Raw genomic sequence first — 19,443 nt, forward strand, 5'->3', positions numbered from 1 at the left:
CGCAGGAGGGCATGGAGTCACAAAAGCTGGAAAAACAGGAAATTCTAAGGGGGACGAAGGGCAATCTCTTTGTCAAATGACCCTCCAAGCTGAAGTTGGTTAAGAAATAAAAGGGTCCATTGAATTTAATTGGCAAGGAGATGACAGGGCCCTGGAAAAAAACAAAACAAAACAAGGAGAATGGGGCTTTGAAAGCCCAGACACTTATCCACTACACAAGAGATAAGGACAGAGGGTCCTGACGCTGACAAGATGATGAATTCATTAGGGGGTGGATGAGAGCCGTTTTTTCAACAGCTTTGACTCTCTCATTGAAGGAGGAAGCGACAGTGTCACTGTGAAGCATGAGGATCAGGCGCAGAGCTGTGCGATGCACGAAGAAAGAAGAAGGAGACCGATGTTGTAAATAAAAGGACAAACCTGGTGCTGATAAAACTGTCACACAAACTGCTTCTCCAATAACGTTTCTTTTGTAAAGCGTGTCAGTCACACATTTGAGTGATTTACTCCATTGAATCTTGCTAAGAATTTGCCACAAAAAGAGAAAAAGGGGAATTAAAGAGAATTTCAAAAAAACCACTTATTCCCATCAACAATAAAATCTCACATAAATGAAGAAGTCGGAGGCTGGACAGTAGAGTTGTAGGATGGCAGTTGATGGGCAGGCAGTCTTAAAGGAGTAAGAAAAATCACCTACAGTTCCAGAATGAATCATCTGGAAGGAGGAGCAGATGGAGGTACAGTGTAGGATGCTCGAAATTAAGATTATAAAGCCAGCACCATCACTACATGGCAAAGGAAAGCCTGCCCATGAAAGAGAACAGCTGCAGCAGAACAAGGCCACAGGTGAGTGAGCAGAAGTTAGGATGTTGGTCCATCTGCTGGATCACAAAGCATCCAAACTGCAACAGGGCGGATGCCAGGCTTGTTCTGGCAACCTTCTGATGGAGAATGGCCAAAGACAATGTTCATTTCAGAAGGTTTGTTCCACTACCCTTTTAGAAACAAGGAGCTGGGAAAACATCTGGAGAGTTCACCCCTAGGGCCAACCACCCTCCCTCGCCCTGACATTAAAGTCATCGAAAGGATACCTTATGGAAAATCTCCAGAGTCTTGTTGTTCCTGGGATGTTAAGAGCAAAAGCCATCAGAATCCTAGTTGTCTGAGCTCAGTGATAAAACAGGAAGTGGGAGAAGGGAGTGGGGGAGGGTGTCGTAATAACAATTCCTGAAGAATCAGAAACCAGTAACTCCCTTGAGCTGGGAACAATATTTAAAAAGCCAGAAGTTTCTAATGTCACTGGTATTGCGGCCATTTGAAGATGCACAATCATATACGGAGACCAGTGAAACACAACTTCATAGATAAACCTAAGCAAAAGCTGCCAGTGACAAAGGACGCCCTGGAAGGTGGATCTGTTTGCACAAAGCTGAAGATTTAACGGCCACTAATCCATGCTAATGGAAATTAGAACCCTGCTGATGTAGGCTGGGAAATCTCTAAGGATGACAAAAATACTCTTTATCCTACTCTCCCAATGATGGCTGCACACACACACACACACACACACACACACACACACACACACACACACACGTGCAGACCTTGTCAAAACTCAAGGCAGCGCTCACTTGATAATTTGTTCATTTTACTCTTAACTAAACTTCAGTAAAATACCATTCACCTAAAAATCCCAAGACATTCCTTCATTTTTTTTTCCATAAAATCAAGTGACTTAGCAGCTATTCATTGGATATTTAAAATAATATTTATTTTCTGCATAAGGCAAATTGTGTGTGTGTGCGCGCGTGCGTGCATGCGTGCGTGCGTGGGTGTGTGTGTGTGTGTGTGTGTGTTTACGTGAAGTGTTATTTTGGGTTAGAGAAAAATATGATGAAGTTGACTGGTGAACCTAGGTAACAGAAAAAAGTTTTGAAAACCAAAAGTAACATGGACTCAGCACAGCTATAAAAATAAACCTCGAACTTTGTAATAAAGGTCTCAATTCATAATGATTTGTGCTTTGTACGAGGAAATCGCTTAAGATTGCAAAGACTAACATTGCATCACCAAGAATAGGAAATTGTATTTATTTCTTCAAGATTAGATTTTTCGAAATAGTTAAATCAATTGCTCTCTACACTGTTTTGGAGTCTAAGAGTCAAGGCAATTTTGTGTTCCCTTTAACTGTTTTGTGATGTCCTTAAAGTCAAAAACCAAAGAGACAAAGTGGACTCCACTGGCCTTACTGTGTCGCGTCTGCCCAATGCCACGTGCATAAAAGAGAGAGAAGAAAGAAGTCATGCCACTCTGTCCACTGCTTCGTCTCCTGATAGGCCCTTGATGTACAGGAGGTCTGAGAGAAACCTGTTACCATTACATTCTGAAAAATGGGAAGGTGGATGGACTCAAGCCAACTCTGAAACTCTCGTGCAGGGAGCTTAGGAAGGAGATGATGCCACATCATTCAAAATGGAAATTTTTTAAGTGATTGCTTTTGTTGTTAAATACATTGTATTTGAAATGTAAATAGGATAGGGAGATAGGAAATAGAAATACACTACTCCTCCTGGGAGAGCGAGCAGAATGAGGACCCTCTGTGAGCAGATGAATTCCGACAGGAGTGAACAGTTATGCAGAGAGAGGAAAGGGGCGCGAGCATGAGAGCCTTGGGAAGCGCTGTGCCTGGGGCAGAAGAACTAAGGCAGTTTTGCTAACAGTTCAAGGAAGAGAACGTGAAAGAAAGAAAATTGAAGCGGCAGTTTCCATACGTAATGGGTGGGTTGGGGGAAGACCTGTAATTGTAAACTACAGTACAATACATGAAGTACTATTTACCCATGCTAATTTCCCCCAGTTGCGCGTGGTTAATTCAGCCTCTGTAGTCAGCAAGCATTTGCAGGAAGGAGGGCAGAGGCCAATGCAACCCGACAGGCATATTGGGAAAGACCCGTGAAGTAATTTGGTCACACACGCACAGTACATCAGAACTCATCAACTATCGCCTCCCTGGAAAATTTTGTGTAGTTTTTAATGTTAATGCTCATAAGTTGTCATCACACATACAAAACTAGAATTATTTTTGGTTTATTTCAGTTTAGCTGACACCTTGGCCTGGGACTGTAGCTTAGTTGTGGGAGTGCTTGCTAGCCTGCACGAAGCCTAGATTCCTCTCCAGCCATGCTTAAAACAAAGTGTGGTGGTGCCAGCTGCAATCCCAGTGTTTGGGAGGTGGAGGCAGGAGGATCAGAAGTTCATGCTCATCTTCAGCTGCATAGGGAGTTCGAAGCCAGCCTGGGTTACACAGACCCTACCTCAAATAACAAACAAAATTAAACCAAAATACAAACGAACAAAAAACGTACCCTTTGTTGAATGAATTGAACATCCCTTTCTTTTTTTTTTTTTTTTTTTGGTTTTTCGAGACAGGGTTTCTCTGTGTAGCTTTGCGCCTTTCCTGGTACTCGCTTTGGAGACCAGGCTGGCCTCGAACTCACAGAAATCCGCCTGCCTCTGCCTCCCGAGTGCTGGGATTAAAGGCGTGCGCCACCACCGCCCGGCCGAACATCCCTTTCTTAATTTTCCATGGTAATTTGACAAAGTGACTCAGTGGAATGGAACTGAATTGTTTTCCACATCCCATACTATATAAATACAGAACATCTATTACTTTTATGATAGTAGATTTACAATAGTAAAATACACTCACAAATTGGAAGCTGTGCAGAGTCACAATCTCCAAAGAAGGAGGGGGAAAATGTCAAGTGTTAAGGCAACAAATAAACTAACTGGAGGGAAGTAACTCTTTCCCAAATTCCGGACACAAACGCTTGACATTTTGGAAAGGGGTCACGATGTGGGTTAGAATGGTTTTGTGCCTTCCTCATTTCCTGTTTTATCATGAGCCATTTCAGCTGCTACCTTTCTCCAAAGAATAAAACGGAGCATGAACAAATTGCATTTACTTTTGAAAACATGTGACTATGTCAATGTTTCTCCTCCCTCCCCCAAACAGAATGTACTCAGCTTCCCTGTTGTTTTCCTTGCCCGGGTTATACCAGGGAAAAGGAAACATTTTGGAAAAGAGAAAACACTGATCCCAAGAACACAGCCTTCACTCTGTAGTTTTCTAAGTGGATCTGTTTTTATTATGTTGTTGCTGTTGTTGTTTGGGGCTGTTCTTTTGTTTGGGTTTTGTTGTTGTTACATTTACACAGGGTTTCTCCATGTAGCCCTGGCTGTCCTGGAACTCACTCTGTATGTAGACCAGCTTCCCTGAACTCAGATATCTGCCTGTCTCTGCCTCCAGAGTGCTGAAATTAAAGGCATGCACCACCACACCCTACTCCAAGTGGATCCATTTTTGTATATTGTGTTATTGATGTCTTTGCTCATTGACACACTGAAGCTCTAACCAGAACTTTCGGACAAATTGACAACACACACACACACACACACACACACACACACACACACACACGCCCGGAAATTCTGACCAACCAATTGTGTCACTGAACAAGTGAGCTTTCTTGTGGTGGTATTTTACTTGTACTGAAATGTGATTTTAATTGTATGTTAATAAATAAAGTTGTCTGGGGGTCAGAGCTATTAGAGTCATAGCAAAGGCATGGCGGCGGTGGCGCATGCCTTTAAGGACCTGGAGGGCGGTACATTCAGGCAGTGACGAGGCAGTCACATGTTTGGGTTTACAACCAATGACAAGGCAGAACAGGAAGACTTTAAAGACAGACACACAGGAAGTAGGTCCTTTTCGGAGAGCTCTCTTGGCTGGAGAGGATCCCTGAATCAGGAAGGGTGAGGCTCTTAGCTCTGACCTCTTGGCTTTCTTCTCTGAATTGGCTCTGTGTTTCTTATTTTATAAGACCGTTGGTTACATCTACACTTTCTAGTTTGTTTTACACAAATACAACAAAATGAGCGATCCTCCGAGTAGCATAGGCACCAACAGTGTCTGGCTGCTTTTATGTGACTGAAAATTGTATCACCAGAACTTAAAATACTTTAAATAGCGCCCAGGATGAGCACCCTCTGAAAAGCAGGATTTAGATCACTGTGGGTCTCCACAGGGCATTTGCAGCCTGGCTGCTTTAGCAGGGTGAGAACCAGCTTTGTCATGGAGTCTTTTGTGGGTACAGATGGGGTACTCTTCAGCACCTTTTCCTGTCTTGGGATCACGGGGAGGGCCTGGGAGTTGATGTGAGGCCTGGAAATCATGGATGCAGTGTTGATACCTTTGGTTCAGCCATGGTCATTGAAATGAGCATTCAGTGCTAACCAGAGTAATGACTGCCTGCTCCATCTGCACTCTCCCATCACCCTCCACCCTTGCATTACACTAAAATGAAGTTTTCATTTTCAAAAATTCAAAATAATTTTAAATCAGTTACTTCTACAGAAGGTAAATGGTTGTTAGGGCTACCTTACAGTACCTCCGGCCAACCTGACGATAATACTCAATAGATGTCACTGATGAGTGAAAATCTGTATTTCAAACCTACTCATGAATTAACAAATGTTTCCCTTTCACTTACAAGGTACATGACAAAATATAGCATACTGACCAAAATCAGTGAGAAGTACCAGAAAAAAATGATATGTAGAAACTATGCAGCCTTTAGACACAGTAGCAGAAATAGGAAACAACCCAAATATCCAGTAACATTAAGAAGAATTATGCCTGGTATGTTTAATGATGGACAGTGTTAGCAATGCAAATGAAAACTATTGTGTGCATCACGAAGAGCAAAGAAAGCCCCTGTGCAACCAAAGGCAACCTTTATTCATATAAAATTAAAGACCAGGCAAAATTAAACTGCAGTATTAGAGTGCTGACTAGAAGCTCCCATTGTAAAGGAATGTGCAAGTAGCGGTGACTCAGAAGCATCTAGAACACTGCTAGCATTAACTATCCTGGTGTGTGGTCCTTACAAGACAGTGCCTACAAAAATGCACTAACTTATTTGGTTTATTTGTGCTTTTTTTGCACTTTATTAAAAGGTTTATTGTGTCATAAGATGCAATAATAAGGCCCATTCTTTCTCCCTCACAGAACATACTCTGAGTAGAATGCATGAAGCAGCTTCTTAGGAATGCTCAAACATAAACAGTGGAAAGATTAGGGAAGGAAACCAGGCCCACCACATGACAGTGGGCTCATCATATTTCTTTGCCTATCATCTGCCAATCTGTTTCTGTACAACCTGTAATCTGGAAGTGGGCATTGTAGATCTGGCTCCAAAAGTGGAGATCCAGTCTCTTATAACCCATCCCAGGGCAGAGGTAACAGTATCAACTGTATCAAATGAGCCTAAAACCCTGATGGAGGAGACCCTTCCTCTTTGATTAGGGGACCAATGGGGCTAAGAGATCAGGAGATCCTGTTATTTTATTTACATCCATCCACTTCTTGGCCCCAGATGCAGGAGCAATCCCAAGGAATGAATGGCAGAGTAGGAAGAATAAGGTCCTAGCTTTCTATCAGGGGTCAAAATGGGGTGCTTGCTCCAAGGAACTGGAAAGTACTGAGGAGATCCCAGAGTGGAAAGAGCTTGGGAAATGGCCTTGCATCAGTGATTGCAAACCGCTGGACTCACCCCTGGCTGTGTGTGAATTTGACTAAACAATGTTCTACAAACCGAAAAAGTAACTGCATTATAGATCACCTTGATGGCACACCTGGATTGAATCTAAAAGATACTGCAGAGACTGGAAAGAGACCGGATGCTGACATCATCACCTGCAGAAGACTAGTTTAGATCCTTACCTAACACAGCTGACCCCTGGGAAGATAGAGGACCAACCTCTTTAAAGGACTTTGAATGCAACCTCAAGTCCTATTACCTATCTCTTTGTTTGTGTGGTTCAGTTTGGTTTGGCTTTTTGAGTGACCTATGCTCTAAAATGCCCAGAATCCAGTCCTAAATAACTGTCCACATGAAGAACTAGAAAAAAATCTCAACTTTCATGAAAAAGACAATCAGATAGCCAAGATACCAAAGATAGTTCAACAAAACAAAAATCGGACAACACTGCACGCTGATGAGGATATAGAAAGTCTACAGTTCTTGTATGTTGGTAGTACAAAACTGAATAGTCCTATTTGTGTTTTTGTTTTGCCTTGAGACAGGATTTCATGTAGCCCAGGCTGGACTCAGACTTCTGATCTTGCTCCTCCAACTCTTGAGTGCTAGGATTATAGGCATGCACTAGCATGTGGTAAGGGGAACCAAAGCCAGGGCTTCACACATGCTAAGCAAGCACCCTACAAACTGAGCTGTGCCCCTACCCCCAAACAGTTATTTTAAAAGCAGCTTTGCGCCGGGCGGTGGTGGCGCACGCCTTTAATCCCAGCACTCGGGAGGCAGAGCCAGGCGGATCTCTGTGAGTTCGAGGCCAGCCTGGGCTACCAAGTGAGTTCCAGGAAAGGCACAAAGCTACACAGGGAAACCCTGTCTCGAAAAAACCAAAAAAAAAAAAAACAGCTTTGCATTTTTTTAACCAAGTTCAATAAATACTTACCCCATGACCAGCAATCCTATCCCTGGATATTTATTCTTGAGAAATGAACATTAACATTCATACAAAAGTACACAAATAGTTATAGCAGCTCTTTTTATGCATGCCCCCAAATTAAAATAACCTAACTATTATTCAATAGTAAACAGATAAATCAATTGTATACACCCAAATAATAAGTTATTCCTCAACAAAAGGGGTGAATTGTTGATACATGTAATAACTTCAGTGATTCTCAGAGGCATTATTCTGAGTGACAAAAAATAATCTTGAGGGGTTGGGGATTTAGCTCAGTGGTAGAGTGCTTGCCTAGCAAGCGCAAGGACCTGGGTTCAGTCCTCAGCTCTGGAAAAAAAATAATAATCTTGAAAGATTATATACCCTACCATGGAAGCTACATTCCTAGATCCCATCTATCTGGCAATCCCCAAAGACATTATAGTGCCAGAGAATAGCTAGTGCTTAAAAGCAGGTGAAACTTGCACTATTTAAAAAACAACAACAACAACAACAAGAAAAAACATGAAGGAGTATGGTGATGGGTGATAGAATTATTCTCGGTGTGAATAATCTGTGAATTATCCTGAACTGTGGCTACATGAATCTATACATTTATTAACATATTTGTATACCAAACTGTAAGCCAAGAGGTCAATTTTAATACACTAATACTCAAAGTCAGTATAGATAAGGAAATCACTTTATGTTTATTTTTAAAGTGGGACACAAATTTCTGCAAATAAAACGTCAGTATTAAGACCATATCAAAGATAAATTCCCTCCCCCTCAATGAAATGAAAGCCAGGAACAGCAATGTACTCACCGCTGCTCGCCCCTCTGCAATGTCCAGTACTAGAATCCACAGGAAAATCTGAAAGGTGACAGAATACAGAAAGAAGGATAACAGAGTTATTACATCAGGAATTCACCTATAAAATGTAATTCTGTGACAGCTTGACTTGGGTCAGAACCAAGTGTCTCCAGGAAAGGGTCCTTCATTAGTGCCATGAAGTAGCCCCACTATTGGGGGTTGAATACGGATGAGGTCCTTACTTGGATGTGATTGAAAGTTGTTGCTCATGAATCCCCATCACCTGAGCATAACATTTTAGCATTTAATAAACAATGTGTTCTTGAATTTCATAACCACTGTAAATGAATGTTCTATCTCAGTAAAGCCCACATAAACATTAGGCACTAACCCAACATGTGTGACTTTGTGACAGATAGAACCAAACACACCGTATCAATGAATGGTTGTGTCATACTCTTCAGGCACAGTGTCTATGGGAAACCCAGAAGGAACTCCAGGCCCTTTGTTAAACGCAGACTAAACAGTTCAGCAGAAAGGAAGCCTAGCACTCGTAGATGCTCAAGCCAGTAAAATTAATAGATGTGGCAATAATTAGGATTTGCCATTAGTTCTTTTCATGATGCTGTAATCCCAGAAAACGGTAATGATAATGGCCTTCTGTGTTCTAATTAGGAGAGCAGCCTCTAATGATTTGTGCTGCATGCCCCTCCAGAGTGCCATGCGGAGAGACACAGTAGCTGACCGTGGATTCACGCTGACCCTCGGCTTACACTTTCAAACAAGAGTTGTATACTTGTATTAACATTTGATGCTAAACAAGCTCAATGCTAAATAACTCTACTTAGCCCAACAAAACCAGCATTCTTCCTCTGTCCCTTTTCTTCATGGGTCATACAAAACATAAACGGAAAAGGGTTTAAGGTGCTAGGTATCAAACCCAGGGCTTCATGCATGTGAAACATGGGCTCTACCACTGAGCTACACACGTGGCCATAATTAACATGCAAAAAGGTGTATCTAAGGAAAGATAGAGGTCTCCAGATAGATGAATAAGCAACAAATACTAGTTCTACAAGCATTTGACATAAACCATTAACTTGATGACTTTCCTGCTATTCAAACTTTATTCGTGATAATGTACCCAAATTTTAAGGTAATATGCCAATGTTTCTATTCCTGAAGAATGATGAGATACAATGCATATGGTTTATATAAAATAATCTCTCTGTAGATGAATGAATTATATTGGTCTCCATTTAAGACATTTAGCATTTATGGTTTATATGAGATGAAAAAATAAAGCTTCTGGGCGTGGGGCACACCTTTGAAACAGTCCAGCCAAGGTGAATGTTTTCCTTATTTCATATTCTCGTCGCCAGAGATGTTTCTATGCTTTTTCAAATGTGAAGGATTCAACTGTTAGAACTGTTAGAGAAAATCAGAACTTCCTGATCCTTTTTTCTAGATAGTCAAAATTTGAAATTCTACCATCAAAATTATCCTGAATTGAAATTGTCGATACTGTGAGATTGCTGGATTTTGTATCTTGAGGGATTCCTGTGAAGTCACAGAGATTTCCAGAAGAGCCTGCCTGTGTGAGAACAGTGCCGCAAAGGTGGCAGATCCAGCACTCTTTATGGGACCCGAATGTCCTCCGGCATGGCTAGAGAGAGACTGGGGCAAGTAAAGAGTGACTCTAAACAGAGAGGAAGAAGGGCATGAATCTAAGGAGGAGACCCAAAGGATTTAAGCAACAGATACACATTTCAGAAAAATCCCCTTGCCAGAAGATGAATGAGGAATACTGTAGATAAAAGAGACGGTCATGGGTGCAGGATCATAATCCCTGTCAGGTGTGGTGAGCCCAGGGAGAAGGTCAGGGAGAGAAGGCAAGAAATCTGATTCTGAATAGAGGAGTAGTACTTGATACCTACAGAACACCAAGCTGAGGAAAGGCAGAATCCTAAGCCTAAACGACTACAGTACTAAAGCCTCAAAACAGCATAAAGCATGCTGGAGAATAAGTGGGGAGGATGGGGACGCATGAGTTCTGCAGCTGAGCTGAGGGACTTGGATTAGAAGAGTGTGGCATGGACATTCTCTCCTGTCTCAACAACGAGGCCAAACAGTCATTCCTTATCTCTCGGAACCCATTGTCCTGGGCGCCCTTTTATCCTTTTAAGCCATAAGTCAACACAATGAAAATACTTTGCTCCTTGAACTTTAACCTAACGAACAAAAGACACAGATTCTCCAAAAAGATCAAAAATTGTTTTTCATAGCAAGAGAAGATGGGTAGTGTTGAACAGCCTCTGGTCTGAAACTTTGCTTTCTCACACACTCAATTAACTTGACGAGTCACTTCTCTATGTACCTTGCAGTCTTTCCTGTAAACTAGGAGCAACATGGAGCTGTTATGAAAACTCATACGCACAACGCCTGTGACAATGCCTAGAACACAGTATGCGTCATCAGCTTTTATTCTGTCACCACTAAGGATCCTTGTCCCGAGACAGCAGGTCCTCTCCCTGGTGTGGTTGTCGTTCAGCATGCATTCTGTGCTTTGCCAATCATTCATTCCCCGTCTTAGACACCAATGCTGACCAACGTCAGTCAGGTGACTTCCTGAAAATGAATAACACTCAGCTAAGGGTTTGCATCTGTGAAACTGTGATTGTCTCTAAACTTCTAGACCGAAGCTAGTGCTTCGTTACTCAAAATTATACATCTACGCAGTGGCTCTTACGTGCTTTCTAAACACCTAGCAGAAAGACAAAGGCCAAAGATAACATGGTCAGTTTTTCTCTTCCAACAATTATTTCAAAGTTTGGTAAAAAAGGAGACAAAAGGTGACTGATTAAAATAAGTTAGGGACAATCTAGGATTTCACTAGCACTGACAATTGGGTTATGGCTAAATAAAATTAACAACACAGACTCTCTCCCCAAGCCAGGCAAAATGCCTTTTGGTATCGACATGCTGAAGGAGCCTTCGAATCGTGTTTTTCTCTTTAGTCCTAATTTAAAATTTTTACTTCTTTCCATCCCATGTTCTTGTTCACATCCTTCCTTCTTGGTATTTGGCCCCTCAAATATTTGTAGACCAGGGCGAACGCTGAAGAAAAGGCTGCCTGTTCCTCGGAAAGTGAAGAGATGATTAAACAGCCGTCATCGCATGGGAAAGGTGGCGGGGCTCTGCCGGGCCAGGGCCTGAAGAATACGTTGTGCAAGAGCTGGGGGAGCACGCTGGAAGGCAGCAATAACCAGATGTTTGCAAAGGGTGATTATGAAGCTTTTGGCACAGCAAGCCATTGGTGGTTTAGAAAGAGGTGTGCAATACTCTATCATTCACATGTTTTTACATAAGTTCATTCTCTTTTTCTTTTTGGTAACCTAGTGACTTTGATCAGGATTAGTTATAGGAGCATGGGTGAGCATTACTTACATCAGGACGGGCCACTCACCAGTGGCCACACTACTGAAGAAAATGTCTCTCCCTTCCCTGCAACCACAACCTGCCTATAGATACACAAGAAGGGGTGGAGCCTCCAGGTCAACCTCCACCCCTCATCCCCACCCTGGCTCCCAGCAACTGTTAACTGCTTGTAGCTCCTCAGGGAGGGGCAGAGGCTTGTAAGTCTCTCCCCCAATAAACTATTTCTAGTTAGCAGACATCAGTCAAACTCACTCTTTTTTTTTCCTATTATTCCCATAGGAATTAACTCCTTAGCCTGAGTTCTCGCTTGATTTGTATGAAAGGAAACATTAATTTTCTATATCCAGAAGAAGTAAAACCTGCTTCTCCAGTCGGATGGACCCCAGGGTAAATCCTGCTAAGAATTCGAGACTGTTGTGTGCATTGATCAAGTTCAAATAAACCAATGAAAAGGAAAAGTGAGTCCATTTGATACAACAGCCATAAAAACAGAAAAACAGCAGCAGCAATTTGTTCAGTGATCTCTTGGCACCAGGTTCAAGACTCAATAGTTCACATGCTGTCTAGTCCCCACTTTGCCCTTAGGATACAGGCACATTTACCTGTACCGACATGTAAGGGTTAAAGAAATCATATCATTTCCCTATAGCCAGAATGCCATGGGCCTGTGTACCTGGTTCCTAAGCCTCACTCACTGTGCCATCTTGAAGATTTGCCTAAATGTCTCAAATAACAAGCAGAATGGGCAAATTGAGCTGAGCTCTCAAATAGTAGTGTTCAAAGTCCTACTTTACAGTTAACCTGAAATATACAATAAACTTAACATGAAATTATTAGCTATGGTCAACAGGTCTCATGTTCTTTATTTAAAAATGCTCATTCATAGTGTTGTGGAAGTGAAAAGTAGTTTGAAGCATCAGTCTGCTCCATTCAGACTTCGTTTTTTGTTGAATGCCCTAAGCTTATTTGTTGAGTCACAATATGTTAGGTAGAAACAGAGAATCATGAATGGTATGAAGGAACCAAAATCCTCTTGATACAGCAATGTGAAGGTTTGTACCACTCCTTAAAGAGAGATCTCATTTTCATATCTGGTTAGATAGGATCTAGTCCTAAAACACAGATTCTGCTTATTCCTGAAGGAAGGAAAAAAATTTTTTTTGTAAACTATTGTATCCCAATAAACCAAAGAATAAATTAATTAAAATGGTGGCATGTGGTAGATTTTTTAAATTTTATGTATATGGGTGTTTTGCCTGCATGTATGTCTGTGCACCACATGTAATCAGTGCCCATATTCAGCACCTGGTTCTGCACTGTGAGCTTGTATGTATGTATGTCTACGCACCATTTGTATGCAGTACTCACAGAGGCCAGAAGAGGACATTAAGTATTCCAGAACTAGAGTTACAGACTGTTAAGCTACCATGTGGGTACTAGGAACTAAACCCAGGTCCTCTGGAGGAGCTGGTTAATCACAGTGCTCCTAATCATGGTACCATCTCTCCAACTCCATGGGGCAGTATTAAATAATTCCAGGCATCTGACAGTTTCACCCAACAGAGGAACTGTGTAATTTTCAACAGACTGGAAGCCAGGGGCCCCTTCAGGCCAGCATGCATCTCTCCAACCCTGTCCTCATCTCCTGGTCACTGTTTCATATGGAAATTGAGGCATGGGAGCATCCTAAGTACCCCCTGCCCTCAGGGGTTTTTCTTCCAAAGATGCTGTCAGTAAAACAAATACTATGGAACTTTTGAGCATTTCGGCAGTCATATCTCCTGGACTGACAAACTGTCCCTATGCGTGACCCGTGTGAGTGTTTCAGTGTGGCCATTGTGCCATGTCTGGTCCTTGGGGATAGGTAACTCAGGGACACTTAATGAAACTGCTTCTCATCCCCACTGACCATGGCCTTTGAGAGCATGTAGACTTGCCAAACCTCACTCCTTCCAGGTCCTTCTCTAGGCTTAGGCTTAGGAGCAAAGTTTGTCTTCTCAGGGGAGCATGCATTTCAGAGTGAAATACATCATTCCTAGTAGTTGGCCTGAGAAGAGTGCTAGCCTTTAACCGACTTTAATAGTGTTGGTCGAGCCAGGATAGCAATTGCATTGAGCTCTAACCGGGTCTGCAGAGCCTGCGACTTCAGTCAGTGCAAGGGCTCAAGAGTTCTCCTTTAGCCAAACAGTAAAAAGAATGTTTCTTTTGGAATACCTTATGCGACTAGCTCTCGATTGTTAATTGACCTTCAGAAGACAGTTCCTATATTCAAGGTGCTAAGCTAAGCAATCGCCAGAAGGCTGTGAGATCTTCTGCTCTGTCTTCGATTTTCAGCTCGCTGTACTTTTTTCCCTTTCACCCTCTCGTAGTTAATGAACGTAATTTTTCTGAATCAGCCCCCTAATAACTGATCCATTAACTACGAACCGAGAATGTGAGCCCAGCCTGAGGAAGCTGAAAAGCAGAAGGAAACGCTGATGTTGAAGAAGTGAACAGAGATGATACAACCAAGTGAAACACACCTAACAACAGCTGGGCCTAGGAGATTCTGAGAAGGACCACTGGTTTGCTTAAGCTTTATCTTTAAAGTACATGAAGGGGGAAAGCTGATCGGTAGGGAAATATTGACGTTACTGAAAATAGACCATACTGAACTAGACTGAGTTGGGGGCCTTAAAATGGTGAAGGCCACGATGAGACCAAACATCAGTGATGAAACAAATGGTGATTAAACCCATTAAACATAGAACTATAATTCAGTTTTATAGTGGGGAAAGTGTGAATATGTGGGTAGTGAATACACAGAGTATGAATGGGATAAAGGGTGAGGTTAAAAATAAAGTTATACAAGGCTATGAAGATAACATGCTTAAAATGTAACTCCATTTGTCCACATGCCATTTACAAAATGACTTGAAGGCATGTGGGCATGTGAAAAGGACCTGTTATTTCAGTTCCCTGGCTGTCTGGCTGAAGTGAGCCACAGAAGCTCATAAGCAGTGCATAGCAATAACATTTCATCTGTGTCTGACTGGAATTATCATCTACTTCGTTGAAAGGAGGGGGAAATTTAAGGTGGTAGTATTGATGAAGTTGGATTTTGAGCAAATACATGTGTCACTAACAGATCTCTGTGTTAGAAGAAGTTTATTAGCATTATCTTAGCATTTTTAACGATTAGGAGAAAACAAAGGTTTCCTTTTTTCTGAGGTCTTCATACAGTTTTAAGCGGTGAAAACACTAATGATAAAGCAACCTTGATGATTGACATTGCAAAAGAATCCACCAAGAAACAAAGAAGAGAGTTAAGTGTAGGGGACTCGATATTCCCGCATGTGAAGAGTGGACAGGGAAGGAGAGCTTTGGAGGTTCCGTGTGAAGAGCAGGGGACGAATGGATGAATCAGATCACCTGTTGGAAGAGTTTGTTTGGAAGGATGATAAAGTGAATTTTTTCTTTTCTTTTTAAGTAAAACAACAGGACTCAGTGGTAAAGGGGAGATTAAGTGATCTGAAGAACAAAGAGAGAGCTAGAAGATAAAGGCAAATAATTAACTCTTTTTCAGAGGTCGGGCAGAGTTCAGGACTCACCCGCTCCGTCAGCGGTGACGATGGCCTCGGGAGAGATGCACACGCCACGGTCGTACACAGGCAACTCCTCGCAGGCCAGGCTCTCTGGCCACGAGTGACGGTACTTGATGAGGATAGGTTCGCAGCCCTGCCGGGCGCGCTCACACACAGACTTGCAGGGCTTGATGGGCTCGTGCTGGAAGTCGATGGTGCAGATGGGTGCATACATGGCGCAGAGGAAGAAGAGCAGATCCGGGCTGCAATGGGTGCCCAGCAGACCTTCGAATTGTTCGATGGCCAGGATGGCGTTAGCCTGGGTGCTGTGGTGCAGGTGGTTGGGCATCTTGGTCATGTTCCAGGGCAGGGACTTGCACAAGGGGATGCGGACGGGTTCACAGGCTGCTGCCCGGGCTCCGGGGATCTGGAGCAGGCAGAGCGCAGCCAGTACTAGCAGCCCAGCCCGTAACAGCAGCATCGGTCCCGGGCCGCTGCAAACCATGATCCCGGTAGGATGGGATAGGGCGCAGCCGGGCGGGCGGAGGACGCGAGGGGCGCGTTCCGCGGTCTCCTGCGCTCCGGGGGTGAGCACAACGACCTGGGAGCTGTCCCCTCCGACAATCAATCACAGCTCTTTTGGATCCAAGTCCTCCGGTCCGGTCCGGTCCACACACTTGGCGGAGCCCGGTGCCTTGCAGCGCTGGCTGCTCTTCCCAGGCGTCTAAGCCTCTGGGCGAGGCAGCATCTATTTATTCCTCTCACTCTGGCAGAGGCATCAGCCTCCGCACATCAATCAGAAGAGAGAGGCAGAAAAAGGAAGCGAGAGAGAAATAAAAACAAAAGTCGAATTCAGCTAAGGGACTCGGAGCTCTGGGGTGTTACAAAAAGGCGTTGGAAGAAGCGATGAATTCTGCAAAGTGAGAAGGATGAGAGACCCCGAGGGAGGAGCCTGGGGGTGGGGTGGGGAACTAATAGGGAGCGGAGGCAGGAGTTTGCCAAGTCTTGCAGGGTCGGGAAGATCCTGCAAGCCGCCGGAGGAGCTCAGGGGAGGTCAGCCCGTCTTGGCTTGCAGCTGCTCCTTCCAACCTCGGCTGACAAGAGCTCCACCCCGTGGTCCCCTGCCCTCCGGCTCCTCCTTCCCAGAAGGCAGTGAGTTTTCAGGGGACTGGCCGATGGGTGGGACCTTGCCTAACAGTGAGGATGCTGTAACCCTAGGCAGCTCCCGACAGGAGCCGCGAACCTTTCCCACTCCACTCCGGCCTCTGGCTCCAGAGACGAACCCTTGGTCCCCACGGGAGAATCGGTCTCAACGCACCCACGGATGAGTCCCCTCGGCCCTGCCCCGGGAACCCACTCTGCCATTCTCTCCTTGCAGCTATTTTCTCACTGAAAATCAGAGACTATCTCCGCTTGCCCCGAGTCCGGAAGGCGCGAGCAGAGTCACTTTAAATGTCCCGGTCGCAGAGATCGCAGCCCCCTGAGAGCAGTGGTGGGGCCCCATCCAGCGAGAGCTAGTGACTCCAGGGGTCTGTGGTTGGAGTAACTGTGAAGAAATTGACCCTCAAAAGGGGAAAAAATGTGCACGAATACAAATAGACGCACAGAAACAAGAAACGGAATTTCCTTCCTTCTTCCTTCCTTCCTTCCCTCCTTCCTTCTTCCTTCCTTCCTTTCCTCCTTCCTTCCGAGTTTTTCTTTGCCCTGTAGAATCGGAACTTTTGAATTTTTCTTTTTTAAAGCATAAGAGTGGAGACTGCTTTAAAGCACTTGGATCCCGCCCTCTCCCCACCCCACCCCGAGTTTTCTCACTGAAAAATGCATTTATTACTTAACTCTTCTCACGGGCAGTTTCATCTAACGGGAAATAAACGGTGCAGACAAACTATCCCACACAGGTAATAATAATAGTAAACAGGAAAATGGTTCTCATCCAGATGAGTTGAATCCGGAGGAGAAAATAGAAAACAGATCCCTCACAAGCTACGCCTTCCAGAAGTCTGCCATTTCCACCCTGGCTGCCCCCCTTGGCTTTCACAGCGTTGTGTGGGGAGGCCCAACCACTGTGCCCCTTCAGAGGAAAATCCTTGAGCAGAGGGATGGCAGTGTCAGAAGACAGCGGATGCAGAGGCAAAACCTACAACACAGTCTGATGTCACTAAAACAGTCCTGATTTATCCAGCCTTTCTCCGCTGTCAATATTAGGCAGAGAAAGTCGGTCTCCACTTCTGAGAGCACACAGTGGGAGACGGAATTAATCCCTTGCACTGGCCCAATGGCACTTAGGGAATGTCAGTGTGGCTGACTTGAGTTTATGGAATTTTCATCTCCAAAAATGACCATTAACAGCGGTCTGTGACTTCAATGTTTTCAGAAGGAAGTGTGTCCACTTCATAGGAAATCAACAACAGATGGCGGCTAGGGCACCATTTAATTAATAAATAAATTACTCCTGGTTTACAATTATTTTGGTGTCATATAAAAAAGAGCCAAAAGTTATATAAAATGATTTCAATAAAAAATGATAAAGCACCAACAAAACCTTTGGGTGGGGGAGAGGTTTATAAGCAGTCAACATTAGAATATTTGGGGGCTTTACTGGGTAAAGGAAATATAGGAGGAGTCTGTTATAAATGTGAAGATGAATGGTGAGCATGATGGGCTGTTAAACATGGTTTCTGTTCAACTCAAATCTTTTAGGGGAAGAAATGAGCCGAGGGGTTGAATGATCCACACAGACGCAAGGTCTGTGCCCCTTTGCTTCGGTCAGCCATCCCTTTGTCCAGCAAATCCTCCCACAATCTCTCTCTCTTTCTCTGTTTTGGTTTTAGAAACAGGGTCTCACTATGTAGCTCTGGATGTCCTGGAACTCACTATACAGACCAAGCTAGCCTTGAACTCACAGGGATCAGCCTGGCTCTGACTCCCAAGTGCTAGGATCAAAGGCATTCGCCACCATACCTGACACTCACATTTTTTTCTTTAAGTCCACATTTGTCTTTACTAAAACCAGAGATAAATTTCCTTTCTTTGTATGCACTTATCTGAATCTGTTGAATCTGTGCCTTCTCTTCTCTTTCTCCCTCTCTCTCTTTAATTTTTTTTTTATTTTTATGTGCATTGGTGTGTTTTGCCATGGGTGTCGGGGGTCCCCTGAAACTAGAGGTACAGACAGATGTGAGCTGCCATGTGGGTGCTAGGAACTGAACCGCGTCTGGGAAAGCAGACATGGCTCCCAAGCACTGAGCCATCTCTCCAGCCCCTCTGTTGTTTCTCTTAAACATTCTTCATGTGTACAAACTATTCTTCAGCACCTGCCAGTACATTACTTTTTTTTCTTTCTACTTTCCTAAATGGCATATACAATTTTCAAAAGAAGATAATTGATGCATTTTTCTAATTATTCTTTATCAGTAGAAAATCAGGAGTCAGCTATTAGGGGTAAGAACCTGAAAGATTGGAGAAGCAATGGAGCAGACACCAGAGACTTTTTACCTACCTCTTCCATTCCTTCCTCCAAAAAAGGATCAAGATCCTCTCTAAACCCCACCTTACTACTTCCTCAGTCCTCCAAAACCTCTATGGTTAATTTTTGTCAGCTAGAGGCTAGCTCCACCCTCTGATTCGAACAAACTTTATTGTCAGAATGTAATCAAAATATCACGTTTCCCCTTTTTGTCTAAATATAAAAGGAAGGTTTTAACCCTAACATAGTAAAACTATATATATTAAGTATAATAAATATATATGAATATAAACATATAAGAATTACATTAACAAATGTCCAGTACATTTGCATTTGGCAAGTTCAGAGAAAATACTCCATTATCTATCCTATCTTGGTGAGCCCAAAGTATTGTATCTAATTCACTTTCCATCCTAATTTGTATTACTCTAACCCAAAACTATCTCTTTATGTCTCTCAACTTTATACACTTTATACCTCTTTTGTGAATTTCTTTTCTGAATTTGGTAACAAGGAAAACTATGACTATCTACTCTTCAGCTCCATCAGAGACCTGAGAAGGCTATAATATTAGCTGAGTAAACAGGAAGTGCAGAGCAAACAATTTCCAAAACTATAGAAATGACAGT

General features: G+C 43.3%; 1 protein-coding gene across 1 annotated transcript in view; it reads right to left on the reverse strand.

The window, feature by feature from the left end:
* Window positions 1-16,455, reverse strand: part of Frzb (frizzled related protein) — a 34,201-nt gene extending 17,746 nt beyond the window's left edge. Inside the window, exons 1-2 of the mRNA XM_052724965.1 lie at window positions 15,376-16,455; window positions 8,360-8,407 (exon numbers count right to left, since the gene is read on the reverse strand). Coding sequence (XP_052580925.1) covers window positions 8,360-8,407; window positions 15,376-15,853 — 526 coding nt within the window. The 5' untranslated portion in view covers window positions 15,854-16,455. The remainder of the gene's footprint in view (window positions 1-8,359; window positions 8,408-15,375) is intronic.
* Between the last annotated feature and the right edge of the window lie 2,988 nt (window positions 16,456-19,443).

This window comes from Peromyscus californicus, unplaced genomic scaffold, assembly GCF_007827085.1.
Source record: "Peromyscus californicus insignis strain IS unplaced genomic scaffold, ASM782708v3 Scaffold_7__1_contigs__length_154581171, whole genome shotgun sequence".
Taxonomy (NCBI): domain Eukaryota; kingdom Metazoa; phylum Chordata; class Mammalia; order Rodentia; family Cricetidae; genus Peromyscus; species Peromyscus californicus.